This window comes from Athene noctua, chromosome 7 (genome assembly GCF_965140245.1).
Source record: "Athene noctua chromosome 7, bAthNoc1.hap1.1, whole genome shotgun sequence".
Taxonomy (NCBI): domain Eukaryota; kingdom Metazoa; phylum Chordata; class Aves; order Strigiformes; family Strigidae; genus Athene; species Athene noctua.
In genome coordinates this window covers 21,434,176-21,452,180 of record NC_134043.1, presented here as the reverse complement: position 1 = coordinate 21,452,180, position 18,005 = coordinate 21,434,176, and the positions used below count along the sequence as shown (strand labels likewise).

General features: G+C 35.2%; 1 protein-coding gene across 1 annotated transcript in view; it reads left to right on the top strand.

Moving 5' to 3' along the window:
* Positions 1-18,005, top strand: part of LOC141962302 (sodium channel protein type 2 subunit alpha-like) — a 76,492-nt gene that overhangs the window by 14,858 nt on the left and 43,629 nt on the right. The window contains exons 2-7 of the mRNA XM_074910268.1: positions 12,121-12,444; positions 14,610-14,728; positions 15,113-15,202; positions 16,037-16,165; positions 16,613-16,704; positions 17,759-17,995. Of these exons, the coding sequence (XP_074766369.1) occupies positions 12,172-12,444; positions 14,610-14,728; positions 15,113-15,202; positions 16,037-16,165; positions 16,613-16,704; positions 17,759-17,995 (940 nt within the window). The 5' untranslated portion in view covers positions 12,121-12,171. The remainder of the gene's footprint in view (positions 1-12,120; positions 12,445-14,609; positions 14,729-15,112; positions 15,203-16,036; positions 16,166-16,612; positions 16,705-17,758; positions 17,996-18,005) is intronic.

Here is an 18,005-nt window from a genome sequence, read left to right as displayed (position 1 = left end):
ACCTTGGGAGATCCTAGAGAGTCCCAGTGGCAGGACATGGGGAAGCAACCTGGAACAGACCCCTTGAACCTACTGAATTCTTACTGCAGGCAATATAAGGTAGGTAACCTTAGCCTTGTTTTGAGCTGGCTGGGTGCTTCCCAAAGCTGGCACTCCAAAGGTGCCTTGGAAATTATTTTTTTTTCCTTTGATTTCAGTAATCTTATTTCACATAACTGATAATAAATATAACACTAAAAATCTTATCAGAAGTTGACTTTTTTTTTTTTTTTCCCTCTAGCTGTAGTTGAAATAAACTACATTTTCTTCTTCAAACATGGCATACATATTCCCTGTGTGGGCATACATATTCCCTGTGTGGGCATACATGTTCCCTGTGTGGGCATACCCAGATCCAATGTTTTCTTCTAACTTTCATGAAATTGGTCGTAATTCACAATAATACATTCTGCATTAATGAAAATTTCTTTGATGTAAAGACTGTGTTGGTACAGTCAGAAGGATCCCAGTATATTGACTTTAATCTGATAAAGGTAAGAAATTCAAGATAATTTTATTTTTAAATCAATTTTACAGCAAAGTTTCTGGAATGATGGTAGCAAAACTGAATCATGTAACAGTCTAAAGACTAAAAAAATTACATCAAGTGCTACACCTCCATGAGTTGGAATAAATCACTTGGAGATGTTTCTGCAATATCCGAGTATCATGTACAAGCTTTGAGTAATCTACATCAGGCATTCTGATGTATGTGGCTCAACAGATGACTTTTTGATTTCATGCTTATAAGAGCCAAACTAATGAAAAACCCCATGTATGTGGATGTGTGCAGTTTCTTTGTTGTGCACAGTGCTTATGTACTTTGTAATATTGCATGCATGTCATTTATTACTGTATTAATAATTCATTAATACTAAATTATGAGGTCTGAAAATTGTGGAACAGTTCTTTGCTGCTGAGGCAGTGTCTCTGGATAGTAAATGAACTTCGAGAGGATGCGTTTTAATGGCTTAGCAATGGATTCACTGTGAAAATTCCAGCACCTAGCTATGAAAAGGCGAAAGAAATTCTTCCTCCCAGCTCTAAATCCTTCAACTTGCAGTGAAAATATCTTTAAAGGAAGGATTATATATTTATTTTTGAGACAGAGAACTGAATCTGAAATTGTTGTTGGGTTGTCTAATTTTGATATCAAAAGCTGGGTATAAGTTATTTCTCTAGTAAATGTTTTGTGTCTTTTGTAGCTGTGACTGATTCCAAGAATTATTCCGTTTCCTAAAAAATGATAAATTACACAAAATCCAGTGAGTTGCCTTCAAATAACCAGAGGTTTATCTTGGTGTATCCTAGTAACTACTGACAGCAGTTCTATCCATCATGGGGCTTCTCCCAGGTGCCAGTGCAGAGGATCAGCCATATGTCTTCAAGAATTCTTTCTCAAAAAGCACCCTCAATAAGCAATTTAACTGAGACATTTTGCTTCTATTCCAACTCTTCCTGTGTAGTGTCTTGCTATCTAATGATTGGTAAGAACAACCAATCAGTAAATCTAGATTGTCTTCCGGGTTTATGGACAGATATTGGTATGATGATAATATATTGCTAACAGTGTGAGGAACGTGTGTCTCTTCTAAAGAAAGCCAAGAAAAGCCATATTGTTGTTTCAGTCAGCTCTGTGGGCCCCAATAAATTTTTGATGATTAATGGAAAAATATATTTGATCATAGAAGGACATGGCCATTAGCAGTACCACTGTATGACAAAGGAAAAAAAATACTTAACAAATAGGTTATTGAAAACTCATACTATGTTTGATGTAATGGTCTTGCCAGACTTTAGTTAGACTTAGCGTATCATATGGATTACCTTGAAATGTCCTTTTGTTTGAGGGGTGAATGCAAGTCAGTGAGATAGGCTCACCTCCTTTCATTTGTTGCAACATATGCAGAAATGGTGTGCAGTATGGCCTAACTCCTCCTCCTAAATTTACTTAATGTTGAGTTCTCTCTCAGAGGAGACTCATTTAGAAGTTCAAATAATTTAAAATTTCAGGTAGATCATATATTTGTTTAGAAAGGTAATTAATTGTTTGCTTGCTTGCATTATATGGATATGAAGTTCCAGCTGCTGGAGACAAGAAATTCTATGTTTGTCTCCTGAAGGAAAGCAGAATATGGATGATTTAAATAAGTGACCTGTTTCAGGGAAATAATATCCTTAAGTAGGAATTCATAAACCTCTTGTGCAATAATAATTGTTTGGATGCGGAGATCATTAGATTTGTTATCTCGGATACTGCTGCTTTTTGCTATGAGACCAGGAAATTCTCACCTGTAGAAACGTAAAGAAATTTCCATATGCAAGAAGAAATGCACGGCACGCTCCTTTTGTTTAAACTGTTTAAAATAATCTGATTGCCACTGTTTGTAGATACACTTCCCCAGAATTAAAGCTCTCAGTGAAGTGGAGATATTTCAGAACTTCTTTGGCTTGATTGACTGGTTGTCTTTGGTTGCAGTATAACACTGGCCTTCTCTGTGTGTCTTTGTTAAAGGTGGTAAATTACTCTGAGATTGATGCCTACCCATCTCTGGTGCTCAGCTTTTTTCAGACAGTTTTTGGGAAGAGCCTCTGACTTATCCATTAATGTTTCAGTCTTAAACAGAATGTTTTTAGTCCATCACCTTTATTCACAGCCCTGAGTTTTGGGAGATTTAATTGAAACTTTTTCCTATAACATAGTGTTGCACATAGGATTAGCTGTGGGTTTGGTTTTTTTTCCCCTTTGTTATTCATTTTGCAAAAGATAAGTGAAGACGATCTCTGAGAACACTTTGTGATTACACACAAGCTTAAAATTATCTTGGATTTTGAACTCAACATCAATATATTTACTACAGAGAAGTGTCATGGCTGTGGTTTTGCAATGAGGCTTCTCACAAACGGAATGTAGGTGTTAGGTCAAATGTTATGCATCTTGTCTCCATTCAGTTTTATTTTGCAGGAAGTTTGCATTTTATGCATGGAAAAATGCCTCTGCTTTTCAATTAACATGTCCTTCTCCAAGAACAGCACTTAATATGTTAAAATATATTATTCTGGTTTTATATGCAACTATAATACAGTGCAAATTCACTTCTTGTGAAAGTTATTATTGTCCCATTAATTCAGAAAAGAAATGTTGCTTATTGTCTCCAAGCTTATAATTTCCAAATGTAGTTTCTTTGTGAATGTTTGCTCTTGATAACAAAGACTGTTTGGGAGACCTTAACGACTCTAAACATAATTGAGGGTTTTTTTTAATGTCCTTCATATGTTAATGGAAGTTGAGAGTGGCTTTGGATAAAAGTAATTTAACATTAGTCATGTAACATAATGGTGTATACAATTATGCTGCTTCTGCTGTGCAAGAAAACAGAGTGGCTGAGCACCTTCAAATAAATGGTCCATTATGCAATCAGGATCTGCATAATCACTTTGAGATATTATGTTAAAAGTTTTGGTTTTCATATATATGCTAAATCAAATAAGAATTCTTGACTTAAGAACATGGACCACATTCTGAGTCTTAAGTTTGTTGTACTTGACAGGTAATAAATTAACTTGTGAACTTGACATAAATGTTTTTCCAGTTTCTAATAGTGCAGTTTCAGGATTTCTTTGTACATGTATGTGAATATTAAGCTCTTATTCTGTGGATCAGAATCCTTCTAAGGACAGCACAACTTTGTCAGGATCTTATTTGAAAACAAACAAACAAAAAACTTATTTATGACTTTCCGCTTCACACGAGAAAAGATTATTCCTGAAAAAATACTCTTTTCAAGCAAAAAGTTTTGGGATTTTTTTACTCATTTTAAAAATTGTACTGTCTAAGAAAATCTGAAATGGGCACATATGCTGGTCATAATGCCATGACTACAATCTGTAAGAATTTTCTAAATCTCTGGATTTATGTAGCAAAACATTTTAAAGCAAGACTTCTGCCTATTGTGGCAATTCTTTTCTTCACAATTTCATTTCAAGTATGTGTGCTTTTCTTTTTCAGCTGGCATTTATTCAGTGAAGGTGAAATTTGAGCCAGAGAGCTTCTGAAAATTTAATCTAGACGTACTGTAGTACTTTCTTCTTTTCTGAAAGTGTTATTTATTGACTTCTTGGAATCACTGCAGCAAATATGTAGTGTAAGAGAAATTTAACTCTGAAAAGTAATTTGCAATGTTGTTATTGCCATTCTTGTTTTTCTTGTACCTTTGAGGTCTCATTCTGTAAATGAAGCCAGACTAAGTAGTTCTGAAAAATATTTTAAAAACATTTTTGTTCCTTCCTTTAAATTTGAATGAAGAAAATAAATTTATCCTGTATGATGGCTACCCTTTCTTCATACTCTTTCAGCCAATGAACACAAGGAAACTAAACACTGAAGTACCATGATTAATTTTAAATACATATAGAGGGTACTGTTTCATAGCTTAATATCTAAGCAGCTACAGTATGCTATTATGTGGAATCCATGGAAATATACAATTTTTCTATTTATCTTTTAAGCATCGAAACAAGGAGTTAGATGCATGCTTATTTAAATCCACTGACAGAAATAGTATTTAAAAGTTTTGACGGTTATCTTTTCTGTGAATTTATATAGAAAAATTATCCAAACTTATACGGATCATAATGTAATTAACTTGATGTCATCATCTTTAGTGTCATAAGAGAAGTGTTTTGGAGCAAGAGTAACCTAGCACACATTATTAGTGTTTTGTATTGGAAACTACATGAAGTCCTATTTTGCCATAAACTGATTTAATGACGCATAAGTACAGCAGCAAATTGAAGGAGGCATCTGGAGAACTGAGGAGAAAAAAACCCCAACACATTGATAATGAAACCGTGCAAGACCTAACACCAGGATTTACAAAGGCAAAACTGTCTCACAAAGTAACATAAGCACAAAAAATGTAAAAATAAGTTTAAGTGACTGGCATAATTTATTTGACTCAAAGAAAAGGTTCACTGAACTCGTATTGCCAGATGAAAATTTTTACTGTAAATACATGAAAGTAGAAAGCACCAGTGGCTGACAGGCTACTGAACCAAAAAATAGCTTTGTGTAGGAGCATATCCGATATAAACCTATGTTTAGCTTGTAAAAGGAGTTAACAGTTTGAGGAAGCTTTAAATTAGGATTATTATCTAGGGATTTGGCTACATGACTTATTCAGACCTAACTAGAAGCAGGGTCTTGAAATTTTAAGTATTTCTGTGGTCTGCAAAAATGTTATAGTAGTCACTTATGTGAAAGACAGAAATATCTTACTTGCTAGAGTAAAGATATGTGCATGTCATTTCTGACAATGTAAATCATGTTTTTTTCACTGGTTTCCATTGTGTTGTCAACAATAAAAAACTCTCACAGTTTTGTATTTGCTATGTGTTGGCTCCATTCCAGATTTTCTGTTCAATACATCAGTGATTGGATTGGGTGGTTGTGAGGACTGAATTTCCTGGATCTGCACTTGGTGAATATATTTTCTGACATAAAGAGAAAAGGCAGATCTGCTTGCCTAAGTGGTAGCAGATTCTAAGAATGGACTTATATTAGAGAAATTTTATTTTTTAAGATTAGCTGTAGTGTGGTCTACTTTTTAAACATTTTTCTTTCCTGCAATATTATTATTTTTTCAGATATCTTTGAGTATTACTGAAAATTCATACACTGAAATCAGAGGTTATTGAATTGAAAATAGGTGGTTTGGAATAACTTCAGAAAAGATACAGGTCATGAAAGGTGGGTTGCATATAAGAAGTTGAATCCCTAGAACTGAACAGAAATTCGTTCTGTCTTTCATAGGTTTTTGTTTTAGTCTTTAAAATTATTTCCTGGACAAGCTATAGAGAAAGAAACAACTTATAAATGAAGGATGTGGCAAAATCTTTTATTTAAAATGAGTTGTCCCACTTAGTGCTGTTGTATTGCCACAGTCTCTTGCCAAGAAGTATCAGGGGTGAAATATACCATAGGTCTAATTAATTTGGTCTCAGAGCAATTAATAATTCAGAAATGTTTGAGTGCTTATTGATGTTTAGCATTATAAGTGTATGAATTGTGTATGTACTTTTAGCATCTACACAGGAAATTATTTGAGAGGAGAAGGAAGAATACTAGATTTTTAATTGCTGATTAGGGGAGATGATTTCTAGATTTTTCTGAGAACTTTTCTGGATTTGTATTATAGCCAGCTTCTTGTTTTACAAACTATCAGAGTAGTAATAGTGAAGTAGCATGGATAAAATCAGCTTATTTTCTGTAGAAATTGTAATGGTCTGAAGGCTGCAGCACCGAATAATGACAATATAGTAGTTAATAATGTAAATTGTAATTTACATAGTAAAATTCGATATCCCTGAAAAAGGCCATATTCTCTTATATACACATGTGCACAAAAAAGACCATAGCAAAGAAAATATATGTAGATTTGCTTATGACTCATCAAATTTGATGATTTGCCTAATTGAATTTCACTGTACATCTTCACCTGACTGTCATGGTATTAGCTTCTTATTTTTAATTAATATTCATAAATGTGAGGCTTACATGTTTATTGAGACTTAGTAATTTCACCTGGCTTCTTTAGTATGCTGGAAACTTTGTTCAAGTTATTCATATAGCACTATGAAATGAACTCTAATATAGAGAGCATTGAAAATATTACTGTAAAAATTAATAGTTATGTTATGGAACGTAGTGTAGTAAGAGCAGATGTATTGTTTCTGACTGAAAAATAGGAAGATAAATATACTATGAATGTGTGAGAAACACATTTCCTCGGTACTGAGGGACTGTTGCTCTATGGTCTGGGTCTAAGCTGGCACGTTATTTTTGCAAATGTTAAAGTAAAGATTTTGTAGATTCCTATAGAAAATATAAACAATGTATCCATGCTTTTTAGCCCAGTGAACTCAAGCTCAAAACCTCAAACTTCCACCTGTAAAATAATATAGGACTAGATTTAATACAACTTGGTGGAGAATGCATTGGAGCAGCAGTCTGTTTACACATCGAATGTATAAGAGATACACTGTTTCTAAAATGACATAAATATGGCCCTGATGCTTTTCTTCATATTGATATTAAAAATATATTTTAAAAGATAATTTAAAAATTATTCTTGGTTATTCAACCATATTCTGTAAGACTATATTAATCTAATCTTTACACTAGTATCATGTTCTTATAGGCTCGTTCCTGTACCCAGGAGTTTCCGCCTAATGTTGTGCAACTAGATTGTCAGTGGTATGCAGCAGTTGCATATAATTTTTCATTTATAACTTGCTCTTTCTGTCCTGCTTGATGGAGAGAGTCCATTCAGGCTTACATGCACAATATAGCCATGTTGGATGAGAAGCCTGTTTCTTAATAGTAAGCTGAGAGAACAGTGGGGTTTTATGTGTTGGGTTTTGTGTGTTTTGGGTTTTTTTTTACTGTTAGTGGATTTTTTTGGGGGGTGGGGGTGTGGTGGGGTGTGGGGGGTGTGTGTGTAAGCTTTCAGAAGAACCTTTGTGGGGTTTTCAGGAGGGCAGTGTGTCAGTTTTAGTTCTTGAGGATTCACTTCCTTTTTTTTTTTCTGTTTTGATTTGTTATTACCTCTACCATCAAGACTGCAGAAAAAAGAGAGAGAACATTTAAGTCATTAAACCAATCCATTCATCTTTCTTGGATAAACTGATTTCCATGATATAAGTAGCATCAGTTTGCTCCACACTGTTACAGAGTTTATATATCTGCAGTACTTTAAAAAAAGTAATGACAAGAAAATATGGTCACTGAACTGTAACTCAAGATGTATTTAATATGTTTGGGGTTTTTTCCAAGCATGGATTGTGATTGGATAGAAGAGATTCCTGTGATGTATTGGAAAAGAACCTTTTGCTATTTTATGTTAACACCCAGAGATGTGCTGTAGTCATTGGCTATGGTGTCTCTAGAGAGAAGTACTGGAGTTCATCTCAGCCCTAAGGGTACCACTTAAGCCGTGCTGAATAAACCAGTGGAATATGAACATGCAGGCAGAAAGATTGGTTTTCATTCTGATAACATCTGTGACAACTCAGAAAAACTGCCATAAGGCCATAGTGGTATTTGGTAAAATGAGCAGTTACGAACTTTTAGTTTTACATAGTATCAACTTCTAAAGAGTAAATTTAGCCTAAATGCTTAAACCGACATAAGTTAGTGATGTTTTTCAAGTACATCTTTGATAACAAGTAGTTTCTGCAGGCATCTTATTCATCACCTTCTGAGACTACATTCATAATGTTGACTAGAAAACTATTTATAAAGTTTTGTAAAGTCTTTCTCCAAGAAATGAGACCATCCTCCAGAAGACTAACTGAATATTATGGTATATATCTCTCTTACTGTCTAAGAGCGTCTCTCTTTTTGTTGACATGTTTGTTTCTGCCTGTTTTGTTTCTGAAGATAGTCATCTAACCACAAAGTTGTGTAAGTGTGTCTTAGACTGCCAAGTATGCCCCTAATTGTTTGTAGGCATGGTGGACTGGTCAGTGGTGTGTAGCTGTGCTGAAAAACCTGTATTGTATTTACTTCATAAAGAGCAGCATGCCTGTAACAGGGCAACCCTGTGTGTACAGCTACTGTTTTTTTTTGATTTTAAGGTAGAAGTTGTTCTAATGGCTGTAGATCTTGGTCTCTTGTCTTCAGACTCTAAAAGAATTTGTGCAACCATATAACCGTTTTAGATGATAACTGAGTGTGTGTAAACTGATTACATATACTGTATATGTATAAACTGGTTTGCATCATTCATGACAGAAGGTAAATTTTATTTAAGTGCAGTCTTCAGAATCTCTTACAACACATACACTATTGGTTAATATAACATATAGAAATTTTTTTTTTGGTGGGGAAAAAACCTACTAACCTAAACCTACTAAACTTAATACTGCTACTACCTTGGTTTAGGAAAAAGCCCCTGCTAGTAAGAACTTTCCTTGACTTAAAAACCAATTTAAATAGACGTGGCTGCTCGTAATAAGGAAATTCTTGTGAATTTTCAGCTTACAAAAAAAGAAGCGGATAATAACACACACACACATTTTATTTCTGAAAAACAGAGTTGTAAGCTAAATAAGGGACCTAAGGTTACCCAATAATACTTGTATTACTTACTTTAGGTCTTAGGTAAAAACAAAGCTTATGGAAAAGGATCCCAGTGTCCTTCCTTGTCAGACAGATCTCTGTCTTCCTTTTTGCTGGTACATGTTCCCTGGGTATTTAGAGTCGCAGATGTCATCCAGCTTCTGAAGGAAAAGTACCTCTTGAGACACAGCTGGTTCTCAGTCTGGTTGTGACTAGGCAGATCTTCAGGGTCACTGGTGCTACGGATTTGAGAAGATTTTGCTGGAGAAGGCTTAACATCAATCAAACCTTTCATTTGAGAATGGTGAATCTCTTTAAGATGGCACAGATGAAATTACTCATTTTTTAATAATGCATTCTTAGGCTTTCTGTTCCAGAAAAAAACATTTCTGTGTTTTCCAAAAATGCTGTGTGGCTGACATGAAAAATGTCTGATTGCTATAGCTATTTAGTAGGAAACTTCTCATCTCTTTACTAGCCTGTGCAAAGACCCCTTTTTTTTGTCTTTTATTGTGGTAAAGTGTATTTGCTCAGGACTCAGAAGATCTTGTAGCACAGCTGAAAAAGCAGGGAATTAAAGTTGTGCATACCCCTGACTGGCTAATTTAGAGGAAGAGATGGCTTGTGTGACGTTAGGTTGCATGTCCATGAGATTTTATTTTCTGCTGGAAAATTGTTAAAAAATAGAAATTTTCCTCATGTAATGTTAAGTTGACCTAAAAGTTACCTAAAAGTTGGCATAGAAGAGGCAGATTTCTGGGATTCATTGTGTTCTATGTTAATTGACTTCAGAGCTGTTACACTTTGTGAAAAAGTATGTCATCCGTTTTTTTCCTTCCCAGCACACCCCTACTATATTGAGTTCATACTGTGATCAGAAAAGAAGTTATGTCTAGCCAGTTCTCACCTCCTGGATAGAACAAGCTCAGACTGTGACATTTTTGGTGACAAAAGCCTATAGCAAATGGAGCAACTCATCTAAATCTGCTTCGAGTTTTTTCCTCTTGGGAATGAGGCCTCACAGCACCCTGACCAGTGTTCACAGTATTTCTGTACTGGGTATCTGGCCATGGTGGTCTGCATGGGTGGCCTCTGTGAGTACAGGCCGGGGCTGCCCCGTGCTGGACACAGCCAATTCCAGCTGGCTCCAACCAACCCACCACAGCTGAGCCCAGCAGCCAAGATGGTGGCGCCTGTGGGAAGACATACCCAAAAAAAGGGCAAAATGCCACATGTGAGTGTGAGGGGAAAAAAAGTGTGAGAAACAGCCCTGTAAACAGCAAGGTCAATGAAGAAGAAGGGGCAGGAGGGCTCCAGGTGCTGTGGCAGAGATGCCCCAGAAGCCTGCGGGACAGGCCTTGGTGAAGCAGGTATTCCCTGCAGCCCATGGAGGAGCATGCCGGAGCAGATATCCACGCTGCGGCCTGTGGAGGACACCATGCCGGAGCAGGTCGATATTCCTTGATGGAACTGTTGCATGTGGAGAGCCCACATCGAAGCATTCTTAAACTGATCCCTGCAGCCTGTGGGAAGGACCCATGCAGGGCAAGAATAGGAGGAAGTGGGAGAGTGGCCGAGAGGCCCTGCAGTGGTCTGACCCCAGCCCACATCCTCCCAGTGCATGTGGGGACGGAGGAGGTATAGGAGTTGAGAATGAAGGAATGAAGTTGAGCCTGGAAAAAGAGACAAGCAGAGGGAAGGTTCTTTTAGGTTTTGTCTTTGTTTCTCACCATCCAAATCTATTTTAATTGGTAATAAAATATTTTTCCCCAAGTTGAGTCTGTTTCCCCCATGACAGTAATTGGTGTCTGTCTTTATCTCAACACATGCTTTTCCACTTCATTCTCCACCATCCCACTTTCTTTTGAGGAGTGGGAGTGAGAGAGCAGCCGACTGGGACTCTGGAAGCCAGTCAAGGTTAATCCACTACAAGGTTGTGTTGACAAAGGCTGAAACACTCACCAGTGTCAACAAGCAGGTCTGGATTCCATTCTGTCTCTGTTCATGAAATTGGTTTATTCTGAAGATATTGTGCCCTTGAGTGTTAACTGTGCTATCACTGTAGAAAATAGAAACCTTAAAAGAAGTGATCTATTATTGTTTGTTGTAATTTAATAAATTTATTATTTTTACATCATTTGAAAGTATATCTGGTCTCAGAGTACTGTAACTTTGAAGAGAATATGTTGCGGTTTTTATATAAAGCTAAAACCCTTCATCCCTCATAACTTCCTTAATTATGGAGCATAGCACAACCAAAATTACCATTAAAAATCAGGAAGATGCAAGTCAGGAAACCCAAAAAGGGAGAGACTAAACTTCAGCCCAGTTGCTTACTTTCTGTGCATGGCTTTAACTATAGAACCTGTTTATATAGTACCTGTCTAATAGTATAATATAAACATTAGTTTAGCAAGCATAGTATAGACCACCAGATGGAGTAGTGTTGCCATCAGAAATTAGGAGTAATAGAAAAGGCATGTTTTTTCTTTCTACTTTTGTAACATAACTTGCAAGATTTTTTTAAGGTACTCTGCCAACTTGGTGTATAAATCCATATGTTAAAATCTGTAACCATTGACTGTAGTACATAGCTGTGTTAACACATTTCTTTTTCACAATAAAATGTGTTTTAATGTTTAGACTCGGGTAAGCGAGAATGTTTTTCTTTTTTTCTTATTGTGAGGCTTGTATTAGCCTGAGTTGACAAACTGCATGCAAATTTGATTTTTCTTTTCCCATTTCGTTTTTTTCCTTACCTCATAACTTGTATCTGTTTGCCATGTCGTTACTGGTAGCTAATTTTCTATTACGTATCTGTCAATGAATTAAAATACTTCTTGCTACAGTGCTTTAGAATTAAAAAAGAGGCAGATGATGACTATGCCAAAAGCTTTTAGTTGTGGATTTTTGTTGCTGTTGCCCTCTATTTTCTGTTTCTTTTTTTCACGTTTCCCTAGGATCTTCTTGCACAAGAGCCTAAAAGCATTTAAAGTTTGCAGAATGAAAAGATGGCACAGGCAATGCTGGTACCGCCAGGATCTGACAGCTTCTTCTATTTCACCAAAGAATCTCTTGCAGCTATTGAAAAACGTATTGCTGATGAAGCGTCTCACTGTGACAAAGATGAGCATAAAGATGATGGTGCTCATGAAGAAAATTACCCAAAGCCAAGAAATGACCTGGAGGCAGGAAAGACACTGCCATTTATTTATGGTGATATTCCTCCAGGAATGGTGTCTGAGCCCCTGGAGGACCTGGATCCATATTATATCAATAAAAAAGTAAGTGTTTTATATTGAGTCTAATTAGAACACTCCTCTTGAACTATGCTCTGGTGTGGAGGTAGTCCGAAACACTGGCTGAAAGTATTATGTATTATGTGGTATGTGATACCATGTTAATTATTTTGAATGCACTATAAATATGACTGTAACTCTTTTGCTGAAGTTGCCTTTTTTTTTTTTTTTTTTTTTTTTTTTTGTTTAAAGAGCATTTCTTTTAATGTCTAAGGCTTCCTTATAATGATATTTTGAGTTAGTGGATTTTCATTAGATGTCCTTTCCTCTCCAAATCTGATTGAATGCTGAGCCTCTCTGTTCCTGGGTTTTCTAGGAAACATAGTACCCGAGATCTAGTTCAGTAGGGTGGTCTTGGACAAAGTGCTCTTTCAGTCATCTGCCAAAATGATTGACCATGAAAAATGATTTCCGTGAACTCTAGTAGAAATACTCGTTTTACAAAAAGTTAAATGTTAAACTCTATTTGACTAGGGAGGGACATAAGTAAAAAAAATAAAAAATAAAAATCACATACTGCCAGCTTCATATAATGTTATTTCTGTTGATTGGTAACAGCTTGTGTCACTTACAGATGTGAGCTCGTTATACTAGTTTGCTTCAGAACCACTGCAACTGTTCTGTCATGGGGAAGATTAAATTTTTCTTGCCACTTACATTTTTCCTGATGATTTTAATAATCAGGACGATTTTAATACCAATTCTCCAGCAAGTAATCACTCCCTGCACTGCCTCATGGGCAACTTGAAGACGGTACACTGGTAGGACAATTTGAGGTCATATGCCCTCAATAGTAGTATGTTACAGAGCAAGAAAGTTCTTGAAAGTCTGTGCATCATTCCTCTTAGAATCACTTTACATCTGCACAAATGCACAGTTTTCCCAGAAATTTTATATAAATGCTGTGGTTTTGTTTAATGTAAAAGAGGATTTGTGGCTTGGTATCAGTTCAGCAAAACAGTATAAAAATAACATTCATGTGAATAGCCCCACATTCACTTCTCACATGAGACTGAATGTAAAGACTAAAACTGTGTACTAGGCCTGAGGACAAAATCAAAATTTATATATACATACTGTAATGTGACTTTGTTTCTTTTATAGATATAATGTTAAAAAAAGGAGAAAGGATCAAGGGTGATGACTTTGGCAAGTACAGATGAAGGAAAAATATTTTTCTGTAGGCATGAGAAGTGGAATGATGTTCAGAATGAAAGCAAAATTGAGTTTACATTAAGAAGGCAGTAGAAAATAAGCAGCAAAAGGTTATTGTGCATAGTCAATAAAATGTTTGTTGAATTAAAAACATAGAACAGGTTTTTGAAATGAAGTACTGGATAATCAACAGGTTAGTATCTTGCATATAAGTAAGTGACCAGTGAGCTATATTATCTCAGTAAGAAGCAACTAACTTAAAGCAGTGGTTTTTCCTAGTACAAAATGTTGAAGACTAATAATCAGATGTAGGTTTTTTAGTTATTTTAGTTTTTGTTGTTTCAACTTCATGAAGGCTACTGTCAAATGATCTATTTCTTTTACAGTAGAATATAATTAGAAAACCTGCTTATTTCCAGATATTAGCCTTTTGGGAGAATAATCATAAGATGTCGATTGAATTAAGATTTCATTAGATGATATTTTCATTGTGTCTCCTAGTCAAAATCAAAAATGGTTGCATAAATGGTACTAGTGATGACTGCACAGGCAATAAAGGCAGTAAAGCCTTTAAAACCCAAGAATGTCTCACCTCAAGCAGTTTTAAAGTGCTGAAATGGTTAAATAGTTGCTCATGAATGTCCAGAAATAGTTAGTTAGATGCTTTGTTTTGCATTTGCCAGCTTTGATCTGAAGTGCTAGCAATATAGCTGGATTAATTTTAAATGTTAAAAATGACACATTTTTAATTATATCCTGGAAAATGCTGAAATGTTTTGTTTAAGAGCACAGAGACAAAGAATGTATGGCATTTGGTTTTCTTTGCTCATGTGAAAAGCTGGAATCTGATATTTGCTTGTATAATTCTACTGAAAATAAATTGGGCTACTTAGATCTGTGTAAGTGCAGCCTCTTACTTATGGTAAGATTGCCAACATGTATCCCTAATTTCCTATCTCCTGTTCTCCCCCTCTTGTTTTATTTTTGTTTTAAAGACATTTATAGTATTGAATAAAGGGAAGACAATCTTCAGGTTCAGTGCCACACCTGCCTTGTACCTTTTATCTCCTTTCAATATTATTAGAAGAATAGCTATTAAGATTTTGGTTCATTCATATCCTTTTCAAGTGGTTTGTTAAAAATTATTACTGGTCTTTTTTAATATTTAATAACACTGGGTTTTTTGGTTTAAATGTTTAGTGTTTAAATGTCTTCCTACCCTTAATTCTTTCTCTCAAAATGAATTGGAGCTAAGATTTGTCACTTTAATCCTCTGATGAAATTCAGAAGAGATGCACAGCAGGGATGCCTAGATTAGACTTAGTGGTATAGTCATCATTATTGTGAAACATCTTTGCATTATTTATGATGATGCTAGTGATAGTAAACTGATTTGTGTCATATGTTGTCAGTATTCTATAGCCTCGTCAATTCCTCATGTTTTGTGTGATGCAAATTCAGCATTTAAAAAAGAGTATGTTCCTTAACTACAGTCAACATTGTTCAGCATGCTCATTATGCTCACTATTTTGACAAACTGTGTATTTATGACATGGACTAACCTTCCAGAATGGACAAAAAATGTAGAGTAAGTATACTTAAATTAGCTAGTAATTTTTTAAGTGATTTAAAAACAGAAAGCTAACTTAAGAGCTAGACCATGTAGTTTTACTTGCTCTCGTATGTAATGCCAGTATTCTCCTGTTTCTAGCCTGGAGTTTAGTCCTAGCTGCAACTCTCAGCAGCACAGACCTGCAAGCTCGAAGAAGGAAAGAGGCTGTGATATTGATAAACTTTTTCTCTGAAGAACACAAATTAATACACTTGTTCAGAATGTTTGTGCAAGTATGCATTCTTCCTCGAGCTGTTCCTTCAGCATTTTTATTTTAAAAAATGAAAAAAGGAAGAAAATAGCATTCAACCTGAAGCTACTCCTTTTTAGTGTAGAAGATGCTTATGTATAGCCCCTGTAAAGCACCTTCATTTTGTTTAACAAAATTTTAAAATGGGCCACAAACCCTCTTGAAAGAAAGTATTTCTCTGCTGAATTTTTTGACATTTCTTAAGTCTACCTAGTCAGCCATCAAGTAACTTTATCACTTACTCATGGATTTTATCTCTGACGTGGCAACTTTTTATTTGAGCAAAAGTATTTTCTTCATGTTAGTCATGATTATTATTATTTGTGCTGAACTTTCAAAATCTTTTATGCCAGAAACTGCTAAAATATGTTCAGGTAAAATAAATAAATCCAGTTATCTTGCAGAAGAATGGTGGGAAAACAGTCATGGTTTATGTGAGTTTGTAACTGCTATTACAGTACATGTACTCCTCACTGGTTTTGGGTGATTTTCCTTTATGCCTGTGGTGTTGTATTACTGAACGACAATATTTTAACTTTTGCATGGATGTTTTCTCACAGGTATACTTTCACTGGAATTTATACTTTTGAATTTCTGGTAAAAATCCTTGCAAGAGGTTTCTGCATAAACGATTTTACTTGTCTTCGTGACCCCTGGAACTGGCTTGATTTTGTTGTCATTTCCTTTGCGTAAGTATATAATTTCTTTTAAGTAAAATATCAGTTAGAACTTTTTTGAACCTGTAACGATTTGTCTGAGTTATTTTAGCTCATTTAAAATTAATTGTAGTTGAATTGTGTTTCAAGTTTTTCCATTTTAATATTTTACACTAATGTAGCACACAGCAAAATTAGTGGACTATTTCACAGTACAAAAGAGAAGTTACCACTGAACAATCAATTTTAAATAGTATTTGAAGAAGAAAATCAGGGACATCCATTTCATTTTTAATTTGCATTTAATGGCAATGAGTTAAGGGTGTGTTTCTTAGGGAAAACTTAATTGAAACAGGAAAATAGGAATGCAAGTCTTTAATTTAAAGTTGCCCCTTCCAAAAAATATAGTCTGGAATACAGTTCCAGGTAAGTAGTATACACTCTACCTTAATTCTGAATAACTGTGATTTAATCCTACAGGTATATAACAGAATTTGTAAACCTAGGCAATGTTTCAGCTCTTCGAACTTTCAGAGTATTGAGAGCTTTGAAAACTATTTCTGTAATTCCAGGTAAGAAGTAACTGTGTAAAATGGTAGGCGCTCTACATCACCTCTGTTTAATTTTGTGTGTGCTGTCATTGTGTTTGTGTGTGGAATCCCTTACTACAGATATGTGACAGAGTTTGTGGACCTGGGCAATGTCTCAGCGTTGAGAACATTCAGAGTTCTCCGAGCTTTGAAAACAATATCAGTCATTCCAGGTGAGAGCTAGGTTAAACACTGAGGCTGACTGAAATTCCACAGAAGCTGAACTCATATTTTTAACAGAAGCATCCAGGTTTTAATCTTAACTTCAATTTGATGCCCTTCTTAATTCTCTAAAACACTCAGCCTCAGAGTTTAATACATTCTTGCATGAGAAATTGAATTACATAGCCTGTGTATTTCCATTTCATGATGTCAAATTTTCTCTCCCATGTTAAGGATCAAGATTAATTATTTTTATTTTTCTCTTACTAATGTGAATGATACTATTTATTGAAGACATTTGGGATTGAAAATTTCAATCTGTTGTAAAAGTTGAATCCCTGTCAAAGGAATAAGATAATAAAGTATAGCATGGGTATTGCATGATGTATTTATTACCTTAAGATGCCTATCTTCACCAAACCCCACCTCTACTTGAATAGGTTGCAACAGAATGCAATCATTAAAATTTCTATTACAATGCAGTTGTGTTCTGGTTTTGTTTGCTGTTACAGAACCAATATATTGTGTATTGGAATAGAATACTGGCAAAGGTTTGGAGCAAGAGGCATCAAGAAGAAAATAAAATTAACAATTTTCTTTACATGTAGTTTACATGTATAGAGAGCATGAATAAAAAGTTACTTCTTCATTTGAAGAGCAGGTGCTATGGAATGTGTACCATTCATTCTCATTCATATTTTCAAATTAATTTGTCAGGAATGATGAGATTTATTGGTACCTTTTGCTTTGGAAAATATTTTGAAACTGTTTTTGTGAAGCTGTGCATGATATTTAATATTGTGTTGGAGTATTTCACATTAAATATTTACCTAAGCTAAAATGCAATGTGTAATAAAAATCTTTCTGTTTGCAGGCTTGAAGACTATTGTTGGAGCCTTAATTCAGTCTGTGAAGAAGCTCTCAGATGTAATGATTTTGACTGTGTTTTGCCTGAGTGTATTTGCACTAATAGGACTGCAGCTGTTCATGGGCAATTTGAAGAATAAATGCTTGTTATGGCCATCAAAAAACTCAACATCTTTTGAAAAATACCTAGCTCCATACTTCAATGGTACAGTGTTTGACTGGACAGCATACATTGAGAATGAAAGTAAGAAATA